Genomic DNA, 22902 nt, shown 5'->3' with positions numbered 1-22902 from the left:
CCAGAGAGGAAGGAGCTAGACCAGTGGGAACACAGAAAAGGAACCAGTGATCTACCTAGGGAGTTGAAGGCTTTGCTGGTCAAGGATGTGGTGTGATTTCAACCTTGATGGTTGAAGAGTTTGCCATAAAGACAAGAGGGGAAAGGAGCATTCTATGCAGAGGGACCAATATGAGCTGGTATAAAATTACTGCTTGGGGCTGGTGCAAATGACAGGACGTGCATCTGGGAGACCATGCCACAAGTCATATATTCCCCAGGGTGTGGGGATGGGTGGCCTCACAGAGGGATTGAAACATTGAATCATAATGGAAGAAAAAAGTTTCTGAGTTGGCATTATAATTAATAGGTTCATCATATTAGGTCTCATTTAGATTCATTCTCATAAAAAGACAAAATGTGATTAATCATCTCAGTAAATGCACTTCCAAAAGCATTAAGGGAAATCTAAGTGTCAATCACCCCAAGTTTTGGCAGTTAGGAGGGAGCATGGATACTAGCCAGCATTTACATCACCTGCGGGTCAAGGGCCTGGAGTGTCTCCTGGCACACAGCAGAGCCTCCCAGTACCCTGTCACAGGACACAGTCCCTCCCCTCCTGACCAGGTAGCTAGCCTCTCTGCCAGAACCCTGCCCCCAGAATAGGGGACAAGAGGCTGGGTGGGCTGCTTGGGGTCTGCACAGGAAGGAGAGGGCTGCCTGCAAACCCGCTGAGTCAGGCTCTGCCGGGTGCTGCAGCACAGCCAGCGCGGGGTGGGGCGGATGGGGGGCAGTCTTCAGTGTTTGTCCCTTCTCAGCCCATTTCCTGCTCAGATTTGGGAATTTTCAGGGCTAGAGGGAAAGTCCCTTGGGACGAATATTCGAAAGAAAGAGAGAGCACCGGATTCGCCTGCAAAGTGCGGAAGGAAGGGAAAGGCTCTGTCCAAAACTGGTGCGCGTAAGGGCGGGAGGCGGTGGAGCCCGCGTTACTGTCCTGTAGGCTTTGGAGCTGAGCAAAGAAAGCAGGGCGACCGGGAAGAAGAGCGGGGAAGCCCAGCCCGCGGGGTGGGGGAGGGGAGGCGGTTCAGTGGGCCTCTGGAGTGTGGGTCTGTGTCAGTGCGCGGGCGCGCGGGCGAGTGCGCGCGTGTGCGTGTGCGTGTGTGTGTGTGTGTGTGTGTGTGTGTGCGCGCGCGCGCCTGGCGCCTGTCCAAGGTGATTTCCCATAAACCACATGCCCCACGAGCTTAAAAGGCTGTGCCGAGGAGCTGGCCAGTGGAGCCCGGCTCGGGGAAAGTGAAAGTTTGCCTGGGCTCTCTCGGCGCCGCCGCGCGACCCTCCGCACGACCGGGACAGCAGCGCGGCTCTCGGCCGGGGCGCGGACTCTGCCGCGGCCGGCGAGCGAACGACAGAGGGCGGCCGACGCGCCCGGCCGGGACCTAGCTGCCCGGATGACCGCGCGGGGCGCCGCCGGGCGCTGCCCTCCCACGGTAAGCCGCGGCGCGGGGCTCGGGCCTGGCTGCCGGAGGAAGGCGGCCGGGCGGCGCGGTTCCTGGGAACCGGCGGCCGCCGTGGCTCTCCCTCCGCGGTCGCGGGCTCTAGAGTCCTTCGCATCTTTGCATTCGAACTGCCTGAGGCCCCAAGCGCGCTCTGGCTGGGACCGGTGGCGGCCCTGCAGCCGCTCCTGGGGCTGCGGCATCTCCCTGGGAAAGGGAAGGATGCTCTCCGCATTGCGCGGAGAAGCGCACTGAACCACCGCTGGCGGGAGAGAGGGGACCGCAGCCAAGGGCAGAGGCTCGGTGTCAGCCAGGGAGCCCCCGCCTCTCCCTTCCGACCGACCACCGCCGAGGGACAGGCGGGGTGGCTGTGCACTGAGTGTGGCTTCTTCTCAGTGAGCGCCTTCCTCTATGGCCACACACATGCTTCCAGACCCTACTGGGAAGTGGGCACTTCTTACCGGGGAAAGTTCAGGGGTCATCCAGTTTACAGAATGCCAGAGCCTGTGCCCAGGAACCTGCTGGCAGAAGAAGGAGCTGGGCAAGCCACCACTTGTTCCAGCTCCTGGGAGGAGTTGCTGGGGACTTGGGTGGCTGGATGGAGCCTGTTTGGGGGCCACCTGGCTCCAGAATTGCTTGGGGCTATCTCTGAATCTTTTTCTTGCAAAATGGTTCAGTCATTTGGGGGAGATCCTGGGCTTTGGAGCCATAGAGGAAGGTGGAAGGAGGATTTGGTGGTGTGGACAGGGGCTGGGGGCTGCATGGGGAGTGTCCTGCACCAACATTGGGCAGCAGCTGGGACAGCTCCTAGGAAGTGCAGTATGGCACTGTTAATGAGCAGTAAGTGGTCTCCCAAAGGGTTTGCCTCTGAGGAGCCCTAGAGGAGAAACCGAGGGAGAGAGAGGCAGAAAAATATTTAGATAAGGGTTAGGGAGGTAGTTTCAGGTCAGGTAAGAGGGAGAGAGAAGAGCTGATGATACACTAGGGAGGAGAGCCCGACTGAGACAGGAGATGGGGTCGAGAGGTGAAATCATGAAAGTTGAGCTGGTAAGCAGGGAGACAAAGATAAGGGCTGGAAGTAAGACCATGAGAGGAATAAAGATGAAAAGAAACGGGCTGGTTTTAGACAGAGTCCGCCCAAGGGTCCAGTCACGCTGAGGTCTCTCCAGGGACCTTGTTAATGGTGAAGATGGAACAGGTGAGGATGGACAGCTGGGCTGCACTGTCCCAGCATCTCTCTGAGCCTGCAGCAGAGATTCCCTTGTGGCTGCCCCTAGACAAGGCTGCTGGGTGGGCGGAAGAAAGGAGGGGAGAAGAGCCAGCTCTGCCAGATGCAAGCTAGAGTGTTAAACCTTGGGTGCCCATCCAGGTCCCCTCCGAGGCAAAACTAGGCGCAGCTTCATAGGCGTCTTCCTCCGTCGTGGATGTACTCTCCACGCCTACGGCTGAAATAGCTGTAAAAGCTAGGCAGGCCTTGGGCTTAAGTTGACCTCAGACATCAGTATCTTGAAGTCCTGAGGCAAGGTTGTCTTCCTGAACATCCTCTTCCCCTGAACCCTTTCCTCCATACCATTTACACTGGGGCTCAGAGACTCAGTGGCAGCCACACCTTCTGCATGGCCCAGTTTCCTCCAATTGGTCCTGAACCAGAGGTTTCCACCCAGGGCTACCTCCTCAACTACTCAACGGAGCCTGAACTCCCCTCATCCCAGGACTGTCCTCCCTCTTCCTTGCTCTCCCTCCCCAGGCTGGGCCAGGACCCTCACCAGATCCCTGAGCTGAATGGCAGTGGCCCATCCGGTGCCCTTCTGTCCAGGCATTCCCCTCCCTCTCTCTGCTATCATCTTCTCCCCATTTCCCAAGGCCTCACTGAGGCCCCTCCTCCCTGTGACCTCCCTGGTAGCCCAGCCAGGAACTCTCCTCCCTGGTAGGAGCTGGCAAACATTTGGGCTTTTGGTTATATGTCAATCAGCATGTTGTTAGGGGGCTGTTTCATAGCCTCTCTGTGTTTTTTCAGTGTCCTATTTCTTTGCAGTATCTGTCTCATCATCTGGAAACTGAGGCAGAACCCAGAGCCCAGGAAAGTGCCTGCTCTCACCCCACCCTGACAATATTTCCCTGAATCTTGGGGCATCAGCTGCCAGGAGGCAACTTTGGGCTGGGGAAAGAAAGCCCAAGGGTCCCTTTGCCTCTGGCTGGAGAAGGGAGGACCTCAGTGAGGAGGAGGGAGAGAGGAAGGAAAGGGAATGACAGGGTGTAGCCAGTCCTCCTCTCACTTGGGCTGAGCAGCTACTGCTCAGGTGGGTGCTGAAAGAGGTAAGGGTGCTCGGAAAACTTCGCTGCTGTGAGAAGAGCTGGATAGCTGGATGCAAAGCCTGGAGGGGCTCCGAAAGACAGGTGCCAGCCAGAGCTGGCCTAGAGCTGGCACTGCTGCCAGTGATTAATCGGCTGGGCTCCTTTTGACACATACACTCAGGGTTCCATTCAGGACTTGGGATAGGTTTCCAGTGAAACTGAGTTTGGGCCCCTGGTTTTTCCAGTAGCAGAGCCAGGCCTGTGCAGAATCAGGTAGGAGGAAGGGCTGGGCTCAGGGGAAGTGTCTCTAGCTTAAGGTCTGGAAGCTGGTGCATGAACAGAAACTTGAGAGAAATGGGCAGCTCACAAGGTACATGGCTCGGTGTTTTGATGTTGAAGGGACAGAATAATGGGTAGATGTAAGTCCTACTCTTAAAGAGTTTCTTGTGTATTTGGAATTTAGACTGGTAGGAACACCTCCTCGTCCTCATTACAAGGTCAGTGTGCAATCTGGCTTGGCCTGGGTTAATGGAAGACTTCTGCAGAAGATGACATTTGGGTTGTTATCAAGGGAGAGCGAGGTTGTATGTGCCTGTTAGGAAATCCTGAGAAAGCTGGATTTGGGGAACGCTGCATCCTGGGGTGAGAGGCAGAGCCTGTAGCATTGTAGGTGTGATGTGGTCATTTTCCCCTCCCTCAGTGGGGGATGGTGGCTCATGGGAAGAGGGAGAGCTGGGGAGAAATGATGTCCTCTCTGTCATAGACATGGCTGGGCCCCTGGCTGCTGCTGGTCTGTCTCCTGGTGAGCAGCAGTATTACTGAGGAGGTGTCGGAGCACTGTAGCCACATGATTGGGAATGGGCACCTGCAGTTCCTGCAACAGCTGGTGAGTGTACAGCCATGCCTTCCTTACCTTCTCCCCACTGGGAAAATGGAGGCAAGAGCCAGGGAGCAGGGGCAATGAGAGGGGTTATCAGCAGAGAAATAGGGTTGTGCAGGACACAGCTCGTGCCTCCCACATAGCTCCACTGAGGCTCCCCTCACTGACCTTTCAGGACCAGGGTCCCTGATCCCCTGCTCTCTGGAGCCCTCTCTGACTTCCCTGCAGGCTCTGGACCCAGTGGGCTTCCAGCTGGTTGTCTGGGTTAATGATTGCCTGGAATGTCAATCATGGACTCTGAAAGGCCTGTGAGGCCTGCTGTTCCCCAGTAGGATGCTTGCTCTGAGGAGTCAGCCCAGTCTGCCTGCTGTGTTCAGATGTTGCCTGTAGTTCCCGGACTCCCACATGTGCCGCCAGCCTGGCACCAGGGCCATAGCCAGATCTGGAGGGGAGGCTCCTGCCTAACTCCCAGCGTCCACCCTCACTTTCCTGGCTCTTACCCGAGGCCTGGGGCTGGGATGGCCTGGTCACTCAGGCCACGAAGGAGTCTTTGCCTCATTCTAATAGGGCCAGCAGAAATGTTGATGATTTCAAAGGTGGTTTAGCTAGCAGAGTCAGGCTGCTGTCATGGCTGCTGTGCTGCTCAGAAGAGAATTCCACCTCTCTGGCTAGCCAGCCAGGGTGGGGCACTACTGGCTAAGGCCAGCTCCAGAACCCTGAGCTTGGGGCCCATAAGCCAGGCCACCTGGCTCTCTTACCCCTTCACTTTTCCTCCCGCATGCAGCTACTGTGGCAATCCAAGACAGACCTGGAGCCACGGCCTTCTGAGGCTTAGAACCAGGGAACCACCACCACTCTGGGGGCCCACAGGGCTTTAAGGGCATCTAGCTCCAGCTGCTACAGATCCTGACTCCCCAGAGCTTGTCTAGCCTCCTCAAATTCCTGCCACAATAGGGAGCTTACTATCTGTCATGGGAGATTGGGTCCTAGATTCTCTGTTAGACAGTGCATCCTTATAATGAACTGGTATCTGTCAGATTTCATGGAGTGGGAAGTAGAAGAAGGCTTCTTGTTCTTCTGTAGCCCTCCCCTGGACATGTGGAAAGCACAGGTCTTCCCCTAGCCTTGGCTGTGTCTTTCCAGGTGCAGTTAGGGGTGAGGTGGAGGAAGATCAAACCCTGATCCACCTAGAAACTCTAGTCTCCATTCTTAGGCAAGCTCAGTCAAACGACAGGCACCCTGCCACCACTGGCCTGCTCTCTCTTACAGATTGACAGTCAAATGGAGACCTCGTGCCAAATTGCCTTTGAGTTTGTAGACCAGGAGCAGCTGGTGAGTTAAGACTATTTACAAGGCCCATGTGCTAGCCTGTGTACGCTTCTCAGGGTGGATATAATGTGGGAGAATGAAGGCAGGGACATTCCTAAAGCTGGGCAGGATGAGGGTGTGAGATCCCTAGGGGCTCAAGCCTGGGGTACCAGGGTCCAGGGCTCAAACCCCCTGCTGCTTCCTTCTCCTAGCCTGGCCTATTAGCAAGGTCTGCCAGGTACTTTTCTAATTTAATCCTGACAGCACCACTATGTGGCACACTAATCTTGTTTATTGTCCTCAGAGAGGTTAAGGAAGCATAACCGGTAAGTGGTGGAGGCCTGACTTTAACCCAGACAAGCGGGCTGTAGAGCCCAAGGCAAACCAATACTTCTGGGTCATGTGCTTCACTTAAGGATGTCCCCCTCATCCAGCAGACAGACCAGCAGCCACGGAGTCAGTCCAGCACTTTCCTTCTTCCTCCTACACCACACCCAATCAGCCCCCAAGTGCTGCTGTTCTGCCTTTCAGCAGCTCTGCCTTCTGCCCCAGCCCCACCCCATCAGTTGCTGGGACAATTTCATCAGCCTCCTAAATGGCCTCCCTGTTCCGGTGCACCAATCATCCTGCCATTAGGGGGAGCTCTTGGAACTCCAACCTGTTCCCTCACCTCCATCCCCCAAACATGTCAGGCCCCCCTCACCCTCAAGAGAATGCCCAGGTTGATTAGCCTGAGCTCCACATAATCCCTCCCACTACTCCCATTCCCTGCTCCTTCCTGCCTCCAAGCCTTTGCACAAGCTCTTTTGATAGTTGTAATGCCTTCCCAGCTGTCCCCATCCCGCCTTTATTCTGCCTGTTCATCTTTGTGCCTCGTAAAAAATCACCATAATGCCCAAAAGTTGCTCCGTCTCGGAGCTTCTGCACACATGACCCATACCCACCTCTGCTGGAACTGGAGACCACCTTGTGGTCCAGATGACCTCAGTATTTCACTCCCTCCCACATGACTTATTAAGCATTTACTAGGAAGCTTTTGGACCAGATGCTAGGAATACAGAGCTAAAGCAGAGTCCCTGTCAAGGCAACTACAGTCTCTTATTCTTTGGATCCTCAAGTGGCCTCCAGCTCCCCGATGGCCTGGAGGATTAAGAAGGAGCTCTATGGCATAGGACCTTTTGTGAAAGCAAGCCAAAGAGAGACTGAGACAGAGAGAGAAAAGTTCCCCTGAACCCATCCTACCTATGCACCCCATTCTGATGAAAGCCTCAGCTTCCAGAAATCTGAAGATCTCTCTTATCAGAATTTACTTCCTTCCCTCCACCCCAGTTCCCAAAAAGAAAGAACGAAAGACTAGCTACAGCCAGCCTTCTCCTTGGTACTGGGGTGGCGTGGCCCCTCCCTGCAGAGGCTAACATTGAGCTGCCTGGGAGGGGAGCCTCTGGCTCACAGCTTGGGTTTCCTGGCCACATCAGCCACACCGTCAGCTCCACATCCTCGTTTTTCAGAAAGATCCTGTGTGCTACCTTAAGAAGGCATTTCTTCTGGTGCAAGACATAATGGAGGACACCATGCGCTTCAAAGACAACACCCCCAATGCCAATATCATCATGCAGCTCCAGGAACTCTCTCTGAGGCTGCAAAGCTGCTTCACCAAGGACTATGCGGAGCAGGACAAGGTAGGAGGGTCCTGTAGCAGGACCGCTGAGTAAGGGGGGAGGGTGGCAGTGGGGGTACCATCCTCTGTGTTCATATGCACAGAGTACATCCACTCACCTCCCCCCATGTCAGTGTTCACTCACTCTCCTTCATTTATTTATTCCACAAACTTTTGCTAAGGACCCACTGTGCAGGAGGCACAGTGCTAGGCTTTGACCATGTCTTCATAAGCAAGAACTACATGGTCCCCACCCCCATGGAGCTTTCAGTCAAGGGAGTTAGTGGCAATTAAACGGTGACACAAGTAAAAAGAATTACAAATCATGAGGACTATGCTTTCATTCGATGAATAGTTAATGAGTGCCTACTGTATACCAGGTACTGTTCTAGACACTGGGCAACAGTGTGGTCAAAACAGACAAAATCCCCACATTTGTGGAGCTTACATTTGGGGATGGTGAGACAACTGACAAAACATAAGTGAAATATGTGGTACGTAGGATGGCAGTAACTGCATTGCTGAAGAGAAAGCCAGGGAAGGGTATGTGCCACGCAGGAGAAGTACACGGGCCTCTGCAAGAGAGAAATGGACTCTAATTTAGGAATGACTGGGGAAAAAGGGCAGACAGAGAAGGCTTCTGAGGAAGAAAATACCGATTTGACGTCCAAAGATGAGTAAGAGTTGGGAGCAGTAAGGCTAGTCAGAGCATTCCAGCATTCCAGCAGAGGGAACCTGTGCACAGTGCCCTGCAGCGGGCGGGCACATGCACACGCAGGGACCTTTCACAGGGGAGTTGGCAGGCCCAGGGAGAGAGATGGGGAGGTGGAAGCACATCACCTGGGGTCTTAAAGATGTGGGATTTTGTCTCAACTGTGAGGGAAGCTGTGGTGAACAGGTGAGTGACCTGATGTGGCTTACACCCTGAGACCATCTGGGTTGCTGTGGAGAATGGACTGTAGGGAGCAGGAATGGAGGCCAGGAGACCGTCAGGAGGCACAAGCCAGGCCAGAGATACTGGCGGTCTGACTCGGTTGGCGCAGTGAAGGCAGGGGCAAGTGAACACCACAGTCCGATGAGTCTGGAGAAAGGACCACAGGACCTGGTAATGCGGAGGCCGTGAGGAGCAGAGGGAAGGGAACAGAGGGTGGCTTGTCTCCAGTACCTAGAAGTTCCAGTGGTGCTGCAATGGGCAAGACCAGCAGGCAGAGCAGATTCGGGGGAAGAGCAGTTCAGTTTGGGGTCCTTGAAAACTGGAACTGTTTGTGAAATGACGACGTAGAGATGGCAAGCAGGCAGCTGGGTACATGGGTCTTGAGTTTGGCTGGCAATATACAGATGTAAGAGGTGGCCTGCAGGTCATCTGTGAGGCAGGGGACTTACAGCACTGCCCACTGCGAGAAGAGGAGCAGGCCGGGAAGCCCGGCGGTGAGGAGTCAGGTAAAGAAGGGGGCCTGGCAAGGACACAGAGGAGGACCAGTCAGAGGGGTGGCAGGAAAACCAGGACAATGGGGTATCACTGGGCCCATGAAAATGAAAAAGAGTGTTTCAAGATGGAAAGAGGAGTCAACCTTATCAAATGGGATTAAGAAGCCAAGCAAGGTAAGGGTGGAAAGTGTCGGATGGATTTGGCAATGTGGAGGTTGCTGTAGAAGCAGGTACCAGATCAGGGTGAACAGGAAGAGAGGAAGTGGAAACAGCACCGTGGAGGAACGGCTCCAAAAGGGTGCAAAAAAGAGTCGGGTAGCCAGAGGGAGTGTGGGATTGAGGGATTGAGGGAAGAAAACTTTTCTAGTAAGAGAGGTATTAAATCTGTGGTTTCCCAATATTAAGATTCCTAAGAATCACTCTGGGAGCTTATAAAAATACAGATTCCCACACAACCCTAGAGAGTCTGATTCATAGGGTCTGGGTGGGCCCAGGAATCTGCATTTTAACAAGTCACCCACCTTGCACATTGCACAGACCTGGTGTGAATGCAGAGGAGGCAGAGCCCAGGAGGGATGGGGCCGTTACAGCAAGGGGCTTGGTCTCCAGAGGAGATGCAGGGGAGGGATTCAGAGCTCCTGAAGAGAGAGGCACAGCCTCTGTTGAGGCAGGTGCGCTTCAAGACCTTTTGTCTGATGGTCCCTGTTTTCTCTGTGAAGTGCAAGGTGAGATGTGAGGGAGACAGAGGTTCATGATAAAAGGTGAGAAAGAGCCATCTTACCTGCCCAGTAGCCCCAGGGCGAGGCTGGCGGGGATTGTTGCTTTGACTTTACCGAGGAGGAAATGGATCCAAACTGGAGAGTTCCTTTGGCCAGTGTCACCTGGCTGATGCAATGCAGCTGAGCCCAGGTCTTCTCATTCATACATTCATTCAATCTTATCTAGTAAACATTTATTAAGGACCTACTACACACAGGCGTGGGCATACGGCTATGCCTTTGAAAACTTCACAGCCTACTAAAGCCCATAGTTCTTCCCTATGCAGCTCTCAGTTTAAGGAAAAACTTGGTATCCAGAAGTTATCACCAAGTAGACTATAGATGAAGCCATGGGCATGTGTGGCATTGGCTGGTAGGAAAGGATAGTTGGTCTGAGGACAGCTCTGAAGAATGCCAGCATTTAGAGGTCAGGTGGAGGAGGGAGCCTGGTAGGAGACTGTGAAGGTGCAGCTGAAGAGTTAGGAGGAAAACCAGCAATGTATGAAGCTTCCCAGAGCTCCAAAGGGTGTGGGGAGCCTGGGTCCCGTAAGCAGAAAGAAAAAGAGCAGTTCGACAAACACAGCCTTGGCCCTGCTTCCAAAGCCAGAGCAGGACCCACAGTGCCATGGCCTGCTCCAGGCCATTCTCCATACCACAGCAGGATGATGCTTCTAAAACTCCAGTCTTAGCATGCCATCACCCACCTCCCCAACAACCCTTAGATGTTTTCTCTTTGCTCTATATATACATCAGGTTAACATTTCTTGGCATGGTTAACAAGACCCTGCAAGACTTGTTGCTCCCTGACCTCTCTCAGTTACATCTCTCTCCACCCTCCTCTTAGGTGGCAGCACTGTAGCCACTCTAGCCTTCTTTAGTCTATCTTCATTTCAGGCTCTTTCCTGCCTCTGGACCTTTGCACAGTCTGTTCCTGTTGCCTAGGCAGTTCTCTCTAACCCTGCCTTGTTTTCTGGCTAACTCTTGCTCATCTTTTCATCTTAGTTCCTTGGAGAAATTCCCCCGAGCCCTCTTTTAGTTCCCTTTGTTGTACACTCTCAGATCATTCCATCCTTCTTCATCGCACTCACCACACTTGTCACAATGTGTTTAGTGCTGATGTCCCGATGGACTCAATGTCCTAATCCACCAGGGACTACCTCTGTCTTGCTAATTGTATGATTCCCAGGTAATTACCATATGCCTGACACATGGTAATATGGTTAATATGTGTTAAATGAATCTATGAATAAATGACATATCTTCCAACTTCAGGACTGATTCTGCTACAAACCATGGGTGAAGGGAGGGAGAAAATGAAAGAGAAAACAGATGTGAGACAGGCCAAAGGAGTTTGACAAACAGGCTAGAGACATGGGGCCCATGCTTATCCTCACCAAAGGGGCTGTGCTCTCCTTCCAGGCTTGTGTCCGAACTTTCTATGAGACACCTCTTCAGTTGTTGGAGAAGATCAAGAATGTCTTCAATGAAACAAAGAATCTCCTCAAAAAGGACTGGAACGTTTTCAGCAAAAACTGCAATGACAGCTTTGCTAAATGCTCCAGCCAAGGTATGCACCAGAGGGGCCCCCAAGGGTCCAGCGGGGGAAGGTGTGTGAACAGAGCAGGGATTAGGAGGTGAGCCTTGGGGCTGGAGGGACCCCTGGGAGGCAGCTTGACTGCTGCTTGTGCTCCTGTATGTGTAGACATGCTTGTTTCATGTATGTATGTGGCTTCGTGTGCTGAGCAGTCTTAGGCACATGTCTTTTATGACATGTGTGTGCATGTACACCTACACTTACTGCATGTTGAGGCACCAAGAAGGATCATGCTGGTGGCTGTGACGTCAGGGAGCAGAAAAGGAGGCCCCTCTCAGAGAGCCCTGTAGGCATGGAGGCTTTCCCCAGGGCTCCACAGGCTGGCTTTCTGTGGAGAGAGCAGAGGCTCCATCTGGGAGTCAGGGCCCTTGCGCCAGGAGCCCTGCTGCAGATCACCAGGACACCTTGGCTCTGGAAGTCCCCAGGATGCCTTGAGGGTCCCCTCAACGAACAAGGCTGGATTTGAAGTCTGAGCATCATTCAAACTCTCCCACTGCCGGCCCAGCTGCACACACATATACCTGCGTGTCCTGATCTCTACGTCCTGTGCCACGTGTGTCCTCTTACATTCCAACCTTGCTCCCTGAGGCAGGGGCTGAAGCCCTGCAACCCACCGATGGCCAAGTCTAGCCTCATTGCTTCAGTCCCAAGGCCTCAGGCCTGGCCACATCCCAGCCTCACCTGTTCCTGCTTACGGCTGTGGCTGTTGGCCCCTGGCTGTGCACTGCACCACCTTGTTGTCTCCCCACCTGTGCAGCATCCTTGGGTCTTAAGGGTGTCTTGTGTTAGTCCTGGGGGCCACTGCTTGACCTCCTCCCAGCTGCCATTCACCCCCAGCTTGGTGTCTAGCCACCTGGAACTCCAGGAAATGCTGTTCTCTGTCTTCTCTGGCCCCGACCCCCAGTTGGTGCATCCATATCCCACTCTTCACTCTCTGCCTATAAGACCCTGCAGTTTGTGCCTTCCCTGCCTAAGGCCTCCTACATGAGCATGGGCTCCACTTCTGTCCTCTCCTCAGCCCCAGAGCTGAGTTAGGGGGTGAGGGGACCCCCAAACCCATATTTCCCTCTTGACCCCCTCTGGGAAAGCTGTGCTGAAGGCTGGTGACTCTATCTCCTCCCCTTCTTTCTCTCTCCCTCTCTCTGTGGTTCTTTCAGATGTGGTGACCAAGCCTGATTGCAACTGCCTGTACCCCAAAGCCACCCCTAGCGGTGACCCGGCCTCTGTCTCCCCTCAGCAGCCCCTCGCCCCCTCCGTGGCCCCTGTGGCTGGCTTGACCTGGGCTGACTCTGAGGGGACAGAGGGCAGCTCCCTCTTGCCCAGTGAGCAGCCCCTTCGCACAGTGGACGGGAGCAGTGCCAAGCATCGACCACCCAGGAGCACCTGCCGGAGCTTTGATTCAGCAGAGACCGCAGGCGTTGAGGGCAGTCCCATGGGAGGTTCACCTCAGCTGCACCCCTCTGTTGGGGCCCCTGTCCATGGGACGGAGGACATTCTTGACTCTGTGTTGGGCACTAACTTGGCCCTAGAAGAGGCCTCCGGAGATGCTAGTGAAGGTCCCATACCCCAAGGGGCAGAGCTTTCCTCTTCCAGGCCGAGAGGAAGCAGCGTCCAGGCACAGACAACCAGCCCCAGCAATCTCCTCTCAGCATCCTCTCCACTCTTGGGATCGGCAATTGGCCAGCAGCCTGTGGGTGTAACTGGCAACCCCCTGCCTGTGGTGGACCCTGTGAGACCCACTGGCCAGGCCTGGAGGCACATGTCTGAGAAGACAGACCACTCGTCTGCCCTGCCCAGAGACCGCCCGGAGCCAGGCTCGGCCAGGACCACGCCGTTGCTCCCACAAGGCCTCAGCAGTCACTCCACCCTCTCTGCTCAGCCAAGGCTTCCCAGAAGGCACCCCTGGGGCAATGTGCTACCCCTGGGGGAGCTGGAGGGCAAGAGGAGCACCAGGGATCGGAGGAGCCCCAAAGAACTGGAAGGAGGACCAGCAAGTGAGGGGTCGGCCAGGCCACTGGCCCGTTTTAACTCCATTCCTTTGACTGATGCAGGCCATGAAAGGCAGCACTTGGGACCCTCAGTCCCTCAGCTTCCTGGGTTTGTCTTCCGCCTGCTGGTGCCCAGCATCATCCTGGTCCTGCTGGCTGTCGGTGGCCTCCTGTTCTACAGGCGGAGGAGACGGGTGAGAAGAGCTGGCTGAGGGCCAGGAGGGAATCCCATGAGGCAGAGGCACAGCCTGGGTGGAGGAGCAGGTCTTGCTGGTTGGGGGGTGACTTGGCTTTGGCTGGCATTCTTTAGACACTGAGAGGCAGGAGGCTGCCTGTGCACAGAAGATGGGGGGTTGAAATGGAGAGAGTCCTCAAGAAGGGGGAAGGCTCAGGCATAAGGGCGACAGGAAGGGATCAGGGCAGGAGGAGTGGGAGAGAATCTTCTTAGGCCTATAGCAGGATGAGAAGCCAGGAGGGAGGGCTGCCAGGGTAGGAAAGCAATGGGCGTGAGTGTCAGGGTGGGGCCTACCCTGGGAGCTCTCCCCTAGGATAGTAGGTGACCTGCTGGCGGCTGGAGATGGAGAGTTGCTAGCAGGAAGGCCTGAGTAGGCTCCCCTGGCTGCTCCCTGCTTTGGGGTAACTCTCACCAACTCCCCAGCAGCCCCTCCACAGCTCCTCGGTGAGCCTGCTCTTTCCTGTCCCCAGGGCCATCGAGACCCTTCGACAGTAGATTCTCTTGTGGAGCAACCAGAGGGCAGGTGAGAGTTTGAGGGGAACCTCTGGTCGGCACTGGGGGCCTTGGCATCTCTTACCCCTCGAGATTTGGGGGGGTACTTTCTTCCACTTGCTGAGGAAATGGAGCTCAGAAGAAGATGGGGTGGGGGTGGAGAGGAGAAAGGGCATTTCTTCTTTCCTAGATACCTGGAATTTTTCCTAATTTATTCTTAGGGTAGGCAGTTCTGGGTCTTCTAAATCTGAGAGGGCTGCAGCACATGCTCAGGGGCTAGTGAGCAAACTTAGAGGGTTCCTCACTCCCCAGCCTCTGCTGAAGTCTTATTCCAGCCCTGTGCTTTGCCTGCAGCCCCCTGACCCAGGATGAGGACAGACAGGTGGAACTGCCAGTGTAGAGGAATTCTAAGGTAAGACTGATTTGGATCTCCCTTCACCCTTTAAAATTAGCTGCACCCTTTCCCAGTCACCCTCGCTTGTGGGTGATGCCACCAGCTCCTGAGGCCCACACACCCGACTCCCTCCCCTCTCTTCTACTCCCTTTTTTATCCATCACCCAGGAAGCCAACCCTCTCCTTTCGGGGTCCTCAGGTTTCCCCACTGCCTTCCATTCTCACCACCCCATCTGAGGCCAGGCACTATTACCGCTGCGTTGGGTGATTATTTCTGTATTGCGCTTCTAGTCTTGCTGCCACTTTGCATCCCAGAGCAACCAAAATCCTCTCGTGTAAGGTCTTTACCCTCCTGGGTAGCTTCAGTAGCTCTGTATCACCAACTGTGTCAGATGCAACCATCTCAGGCTGGCTCCCACGCTCCTCCAGCAGCCGCCCCTAACATGCACCTCTTGTCAGCTTCCCCCCTGTCTGCACTCTGATTGGACGCTCCTCCCCCACCAAGTTCATGTTTACCTCCCTGCTTATAGATTCATGGAGCCATAGAAATTAGTCTTGGAAAGGGTCTCAGAAATCATTTGGCCTAACAGCCCACCCTACAGCCTCTCCTCTCTGCATCCCTGACAGGGAGTCAACCAGCTGCTAGGCACACACTCTCAGACCCAGGCAGGTTCCCTGCCATCTCCCAATAGCACCATGAGGAAGTCCGTCCTCTTGTAAGGCCAAACTGGCTTCCCTGCGCCTCCACAATAGTCCTCCCTCTTATTCTTATGAGAGTCCTCCAATATTTAAAGTTATTTATCCTTGTCACCTTTAAGAATTCTCTAAGCTACATGTGGCCAAGTCCCTCAAACATTCCTTATATGATATGGTTTTCAGACCCCTCACCATCCTGGTCGCCCTCCTTTGGACACACTCATTTGTCAATGTCCCTCTGAAAATGTGGCACCCAGCCCTGGACACAGTACTCCAGATGTTGTCTGACCAGCTCAGAGTACAGTGGGACTGTTGCCTTCCTTGATCTGGACAGTATTCTTCTATTCGTACAGATTAAGATTGCATTAGTTTTTTTTAACACTACATCATATTGTTGTCGTATGTTGAGCTGTAGTCTATTGAAACCCCTGGTTCTGTTTCCCATAAACCTCTGTCAAGCCAGACCTTCTCTATCCTGTACTTGGACAACTTAATTTTTTTAACTAAAGTGCAGGTGTTTACATTCAGCCTTAAAACCACCTTGCTGGTTTCTGCTCATCATCCTAGTCTGTTGAAATTGTTTTAAATCCTAACTCTGTCACACAGCCCTCCCAAGTGTGGCTCCTGCACATTGATGAATGCCTTCTGTTGTCCTCACCCACATTGTTGACCCTTATTATTCCTCGCCCCTGCCATTGCAGGCAGCCCATGGTCCTCTCCCCATCCTTTCCCCTCAGTCCCACTAAGCCTTCCCGATTGTCTCCACCACCCTCTGATTGCTCCTTCAGTGCATACTCCTCTGCTCTTTTGTATTTGATTAATATTATATTAACTTGCACTTATTTGGATGTTGTTTGTATACATTTTAAAATCTGATTTTACGTGTATGTGAACATTCCCCATCCCTAAGAAGGCTGTAAGCCCCCTGAGGGCAGGACCTGTGTTTTCTACTTTTTTGCATTTCTTTTTCTATCCCAGGTTCTAATACAAAGGGCATCTCCATACTTCCCAAGTACTCAATAAATGTTGACTGACTGGCTTCAGGGCTGACTGACCAACTGACCCTGCTGGCTGTCTCTAACTGGCCAGCCAGTTAATCAACCAGTTAACTGGCTGAGCAGTTAACCAGCTAACCAATGACCAACTGGCTGGCTAGCTGGCCAGGTAGCTGACAAACTGACTGACTGGTAACTGCCTGACTGACTAGGTGTTGATTGGTGAGCTGATTGGCTAACTGATGAGGAGGTGATTGGCCGGCTGGCCGGCTAACTGAGGTACCCATTTCAACTTTGCAGTCATATGTGTGCCAAATGCAAGTGAGCTCCTCAGGGCCTTCTCCTGTGTACTGTGGCAGGTTCTGGGCCACTCCTAGAGAGATAGGGATCTGGCAAATGCCCCAAACCAGGGGATCCCATTTAGGAAAAGTAAGAAGTAACACATCTAGGACCCTGGGGCCCACCTTGTCAGTAGTGTGGGCTAAGATGGGTGAGTGGGTCAGATGGGACATGGGCAGCACTGTGAGGCTGGCCCAGACCCCCTCAGGACTGGGAAGCAGAGGATGGACTGAGGTCACCGGAGACTTCAGGGACAAAGGCTGTACCACCCTCTGGCTGGCTGCCAGCCCCTTCCCCCGCGGCCTCGGTCTTCTGCCCCATCTCTACATTCCCACTCCCCTTTCCCTGCCTGCCTATTTTCAGCCCCTCCCAAGCTTTCCTCTTCCTCTTCTCAAGATTTCACTTAGAGAGAGAACCTAGAGCAGCAGAGCCCCACTTGGATCAGTAGATCCAGCCCTAAGGTGGGGTGGTGTCAGGCCAAGACCAGGAGCCCAAGGGAGATGGAGGGCCAGCCCCCAGACTGCTGCTCTGACAAGAGAGATGAGAGAGGGAAACAGAGGCACTGAAGCTGGGAGAGGGGCTCTCAGAAAGAAAACACACAGCAACCCCTCCTCTCCCAAGAACCAGGACATAGAGACAGTGGGCTGGAGCTCTCCCATTTAGCCCTTCTTCCCTCCTGGCCCCCGCAGGGCCTGTGGCCCAGCTCTACTCAGCATGGCTCATGTCCTGTTTATGGCTGTCCCTTCTTCCCCCGCCAGAGCATGGGAATGGGCTGCAAGCCAGAAGCTCCAGTCCCATCTCTCCCTACCCATCACAGGCTTTGCGAGTAGGGCCTATGGACTGTCAGGGAGGGAAGCTCCACACAGGATCCAAAGTCAAACTGTTGGATGGAGTCCAGGGGATTTCTGCTCTGGGAACAAAGTGTTCTGAGGATGCCAGACAGGGGGAAAAGGGTGGGGGTGGTTGGGAGAGAGCAGGGCCCCAACTCCCATGGATGATGCAGGGAGGCAAGTCACTTGGCCTATCAGGAAAGAGGCTGGGTTGCTTAGGGGTTAGCATGCCAACAGCAGGGTGGGAGTTTCCTTGTTCCAGAACTGCCTCCAGTTCTTCCTCTTCAGTTTTCTCTGCCCTGCTGTCCTGAATAGCATATGTGACAACCCTCTGTGATGAAGGGTATGGAGGTAGGAATGAGAAATTCTTCTTTGCTAGTGTTAGCAGGACTCACCCTTGGCTCATCGGCCCAAGACCAGAGACAGTCTTGCTTGAGGAGGGGTCTAAGGACATTCAGTTAGCCCCTTCCACCACTGTCAAACCCTTCTGCTTGAGCAATGGTCCACCCCTCTCCCAGCCCTGCTCAGACCTCCCCCTGTGGTCCCTGGTTCCCCAGGAGGAGACAGGAGGTGAGGCCAGTTGGCCAGCGGCTTGGGCTGCTGCCAGAGAAAGCTGCCCGGTCCCTTGTGGTGTCTAGGGTGGCTGGGAAGGCGAGGGCAAGACAGGAGGAAGTCCTGCCTGCAGCACAACTACCAGCCCACAGGAACGCTACACCTCCCCCATCCGTGTCCTCAGTGACCCCTCCCTTGACTCCCACTCTGCTGACCAGCCTTTCTCTCTCCCCTACAGCTGGGTGCACAGGACATTCTCTCCATGTGAGGAGGCACGACGGGGCGTCCACCACCACCCCTCCCCAGCCATTCTCCTGGGAATGTGGCCTGCTCACCATGGCAGCTCCTGCTTGCCAGACTGAAGCAGAGCAGCGAGGCTGGGGTCTTTCTGCCCTTGGTCCTCAGACACTGGACTGACTAGGAGAGGGCTGAAGGATGCCCACAAGCTGCTGATATTTATCATGGGCCCTGGAGGCTCCCATGTACTTGAGGAAGGGTGGGAAGCCTGGCTGCAAACCCTCTGCCCCTCAGGAGCTGTCTTCCTCCCACTCTGCTTCAAGCCAACACCTGGGCCAGGGACCCGATGCTTGTGGGATGTGGGAGAGCAGGGTGGGCGCTGAGGAACTGAAGAGCCCTTGTGCCCAGAGGACCTGCCTGGTGCCAAAGGATCCCAGCATCAGCAAGCAGGGACTTGTCTCCAGAGAGAAGCGTGAGATTGGCAGGGCGGGACAGCGTCAGCTGGATTCCTGTCAAGGTGTGCAGCCCGAAAGACGGGAAGAGGCCACTGGGCCTGCTGGTCTGCACTGACCGCCCAGAGGGGGTCTACACCCCCGACTCACCTAAGTGCCCTCTGCTGGTTGCCAGGCGGAGAAGGGAGGCCAGACCTGCCCTCAGGACCTGCCTGGCTTGGCTTGCGATGCCAAGGAGACCAAGCCCTGGCCTTTGCTCTATCTTCCCTCCAGCCCTGCCAGAGCTTCTCCAGGAGGCCGCGCAGAGGCTCCCCTCATAAAGGCAGCCATTGCACTGTGAATACTGAGCCTGCCTGCCCCATCCATACCCTTGAATGAACATCTGTCCATCCTCCTTCCCCTCCAGCCTCTCCCCGGCTTCCTGCACTGAGCACCCGAGCCGGTCTCACCTGTCGACTGAGGGAGCCCCTTAGCCCTGACCTTCCGTTGACCCAGCCTTTGACTCCCCAGGGTGGATTGGGGTGGGAGAAAGCCTGGGCTACCAGCCAGAGCGGGTCTTTAGGCTGTGTTGTTCTCCCAGGTTTCTGCATCTTGCACTTTGACATTCCCAAGAGGGAAGTGACCATTGGGAGGGAAGAGGGAAGGGGAGGGCAGAAGACAGGCACAGAGAGGCTGCAGGGTGAGCTCGGATTGCAAATGGGTCTTTGAAATTATGGGTGTGCCCCTGAGGTTGGGGAAGGCATCTGCTCCCCTGACCCCCCAGCCCAGGCCCCTTCCTCATACTAAGTCCTGCCTCAGTCACGGCTGGCAGGCACCCAGCTTGTCCCTGTGGGGAGTTCTGAGGCTGGGCTTCAGCCCCACCTGCACAGTACCCAGCACCCATCCTCTTCTTGCCTTCTCTTCCCCAACCCCAGTAGGCACTGATACCCTCGAGCTCTCACCTATGCCCCCACCACCCTCTCTCTGACCAGGCAAGCCAGGATGGGAGTGGGAGGGTCCAGACATCTGTGTCCTTGTCTGCCTGAGGGCTCCAGCTTCTGGGCAGCCCATGTCCACAGCTCTGAGAGCTGGGCAGCAGGTGACAGGGCTGTTGACTGCCAGGGTCCCTTTGTGCTGCTGTGTCCCTCCTCTCCTGCAGCCTGAAACCTTCCACTGAGAGATTGAGAGATCCTGCCCTACCTGGCCTCTGGCCTGGAGCCTGTGCCCTTCTCTTCCTACCTACAGAAGCTAAGGTCATGGCCCCCGCCTCCTCTGCCCAGCTGCTTTCAGCAGAGGGAAGGGCAGAGGAGAGCTTCCCCTGTGGGGCTCCTTCTAGTCACAGATCCTATATTTGATGCTAGAAAATATGTGTTTAAAAGTGGAAGGAAAAAAGACATTCCTCCTTGCTCTCCACCCAACATGTAGTATTTGAACAGTCAAGAAAGCGAATCCAACCTATTGCAGAAGCTCTTTGTGGGCGCCTGGTGACATAGGAGCAGCAGGGACCCCAGAGCCACCCATGGGTGGCTCCCCCGGCTACTTGCACAGGAATCCCTTTTCTCTGAGAAAGCCGAGAGGGAATATTGGCTCACACACTGTGAGATTTTGTTTTTTATACTTGGAAGTGGTGAATTATTTTATATAAAGTCATTTAAATATCTATTTAAAAAATAGGAAACTGCTTATATATTTAATAATAAAACAAGTGCACAAGCTGCCATGTGTGAGTCATGGGAAAACTTGCTTTCGGGGTGTAGGTGTCAAAAGGGTAGGCAGGCAGCAGCTGCTGGGTGAGCCCCAGCTCAGAAAGCTTTTCCAAGATACATGGGGAAGGAGGATTCTCTCCAAGTTCCAGTCTTGTTACCAAAACCTCCCGCATTATTACTGTCCCAAACACATTCATCTGCATATCTATGTAATAGGAAAGTGGACAGAAACCAGCCAAACCTCAGGCCTGGTGGTCCCTGCTTCTGCCCAGCCAAGCTCAGCCTGGGAAAATGGCTGGTTGGGCTCTGTCTGAGGGCCTGAGGGGCCTGCAAGGAACAGGCTCCTTCAGCATGGGCTCCTGCTGTCCAGGGAAGGGGGAGCTGGCCAGGTCCTAGAAGGGCTTTGAGCTGAATGAGCGCTGTCCTGGCTGGGCAGTGGATGAGGCTGGCAGGGGGAGAGAGCCAGCAGGCTGTGTGAGAAGTCTTAGGCCTGACTGTCTTACTGGGGGTGGAGAGACCAAAGATGAGGCCTTCCAGGTGCAGACAGATGTTGGGGAGGGCTAGACTGGTTGAAGGCCCAGCATGGCCAAACACACCCCCTAGGCAAAGAGGTGCCTCCCCACTCCTGAAAGTGTGGTGGACAAAGTTCTGGATCAGTGGTTCTCAACCTTGGCTCAGCTGAGAATCACTTGGGTTGTTTTAAAAACATGCTGATACCCCAGCCCTACCCTAAATCAATAAAATCAGAACCTCAGGGATGAGGTGCAGGCACTGGATATCAGAAAGTTTTAAAGACATCTCAAGTGGTTCAAATGTGATCCAGGACCAGAAGCATGTGGAGCAGCACTGTCTGATCTGGTGGCTATTTAAGCTTAAGTTAATCAGAGTGAAATAAAAGTAAACATTCAGGTCCTCAGTTACATTAGTCACATTTCAAAGGGTCACTAGCCACATGTGGCTACCATGTTGGATAGCACAGAAATAGAATATCTGCCTCATCACAGAGACCCTATTGGACAGTGCTGCCCAAAAGGTTGGTCTCTGCACTTCGGGCACCAAGGTTATAGGGCCAGGACTGGTACCAGGCAAACTGGGCCAGGAAATAAGCACCCTGGTGTACCAGTCATCCTCTCTGTGCCATTAACCCCCTCTACCACCTTGTCCCTTATCATTTCCCTTAAGCTAGCTCTTCTATTTTTAGCAAAGCTCCTCAGAAAAGATATTTGAAGAAATTTATTCACATTTCTTCCTTCAAGGCCAAACTTAAAACTCACCTCCTCTAAGAAGCCTTCGCAGCCTGACTGAGGCCTGTGAGGCCCACCCAGGTTTATTTCCTTCCTGCCCTGTGCTCTCACAGAGTGACAGACTATTTATTTGTCTGTCTGTTCCACTGGGCCATGAACTATGGCAGGAACTGTGCTGTAGTCTTGCTTGTATCCCAGTGCTTAAGAGTATCTGGCACACAGCCAGTGCTCAATAAATATATGTTGAAAGGTTAATACTGAATGGATGAACAAAGGCATAGTAATCAAATACTGCCAGATTTAATGGGCGGCCTTGTTTAGGGCCCAACTTGTACTAGCCAATGAAATGTATATTGAATCTATGATTCATTAGCCAACCAAAAGAGGTATTTTCAGCAGAAGGGGGCCCCCCAGCTTCCAATGGAGATGGGGCTAGGTTAGAATCCTAACTGATCACTGGGCTGTGGATGGAATGTATATTTTAAGGCCTTTAAGCAAGGATTGGCAAAAACAAAACAAACAAAATGTAAAACCCTGCCCCTCACCTGCCTTTCCAAAAGCCCCACCCAAGTGGTGTTCAGAAAGAAAGACCAGAGACTCTCAGCATGCCTTTTCTGGGCTTCACATGCTGCAGGGGCTGCTCGAGAAGTGTCATCTCTAAGGAACAATAGTCCCTTTGGATTCAGAGCAAGAGGATTTAGGTAGTTGGCTTGGATCTCTTACTGCCTAGCCACATGAGCTTGGACAAGTTTTTAACCTCTCTGAACGTTAGGTTTTGCTTCATCTTTAGAACTGGTTTCAGAATACAAGCCAGGTATATCTAGTCTAAGGTTCAAATGTGGGATGAATCTGAAAGATCTGGTGAATGCCAAAGGGCTTTCCCCAAAGTGTGTTCTGGGGCTGGCCTGCCAGCTGTCCAGGCCAAACACAGCTCCCTTCTGGGCAGGCAGTGAGGACCCTGGGTGCTGCCATAGCTTAGCTATTCTCAGCTGAAGGGGGCAGAGCTGTGTGTTTCTTGCTGAGGTGAGGATTCGGATGCGTTGCTGCTCAAGGATTTCTGCCTGGGGGGAGGGGACAGGCAAGGAACCTGAGGGGAAAGTAGCCATGGGATGCTGTGGGTGCCCGTTAGTGGGCAGGATCAGGAACTCTGTCTGTGAGTATGCAGTGAAAGGGCCCAGCCAAACCCCAAACCATCATCCGGCCAAAGACTGGAAAGTGAATCAGAGGCAACCAGGAAGAAGCCTGAGGTTAACCTTGTGCAGACTGAGGGCCACGGCAGGGGAAGGCTTGGTGGGGGTATCTGATGATCCCTTGAACAAGGTGCTGAAGTCATTAGGTTGTGGGCAGTAGCCAGGCAGCCTGAGGGCCAAAT

General features: G+C 54.0%; 1 protein-coding gene across 3 annotated transcripts; it reads left to right on the top strand.

Moving 5' to 3' along the window:
• The first annotated feature begins 1133 nt into the window (after positions 1 to 1133).
• Positions 1134 to 20298, top strand: CSF1 (colony stimulating factor 1). Of its 3 annotated transcripts, none has more exons than XM_057500553.1 (9): positions 1134 to 1465; positions 4530 to 4652; positions 5916 to 5978; positions 7463 to 7633; positions 11217 to 11364; positions 13443 to 13573; positions 14085 to 14137; positions 14461 to 14518; positions 18151 to 20298. In XM_057500553.1, the coding sequence occupies exons 1-8, from the start codon at positions 1427 to 1429 to the stop codon at positions 14504 to 14506; spliced, it is 774 nt and encodes a 257-aa protein (XP_057356536.1). In that variant the 5' UTR covers positions 1134 to 1426; the 3' UTR covers positions 14507 to 14518; positions 18151 to 20298. The 3 variants fall into 3 exon arrangements, with proteins under 3 accessions (XP_057356536.1, XP_057356535.1, XP_036772602.2); XM_036916707.2 differs by having other exon boundaries at positions 1139 to 1465; positions 12549 to 13573; XM_057500552.1 differs by lacking the exon at positions 14085 to 14137 and having other exon boundaries at positions 1138 to 1465; positions 12549 to 13573.
• Positions 20299 to 22902: the final 2604 nt, after the last annotated feature.

Source organism: Manis pentadactyla, chromosome 4, assembly GCF_030020395.1.
Source record: "Manis pentadactyla isolate mManPen7 chromosome 4, mManPen7.hap1, whole genome shotgun sequence".
Classification (NCBI taxonomy): domain Eukaryota; kingdom Metazoa; phylum Chordata; class Mammalia; order Pholidota; family Manidae; genus Manis; species Manis pentadactyla.
This window is presented reverse-complemented; position numbering and strand designations above follow the sequence as displayed.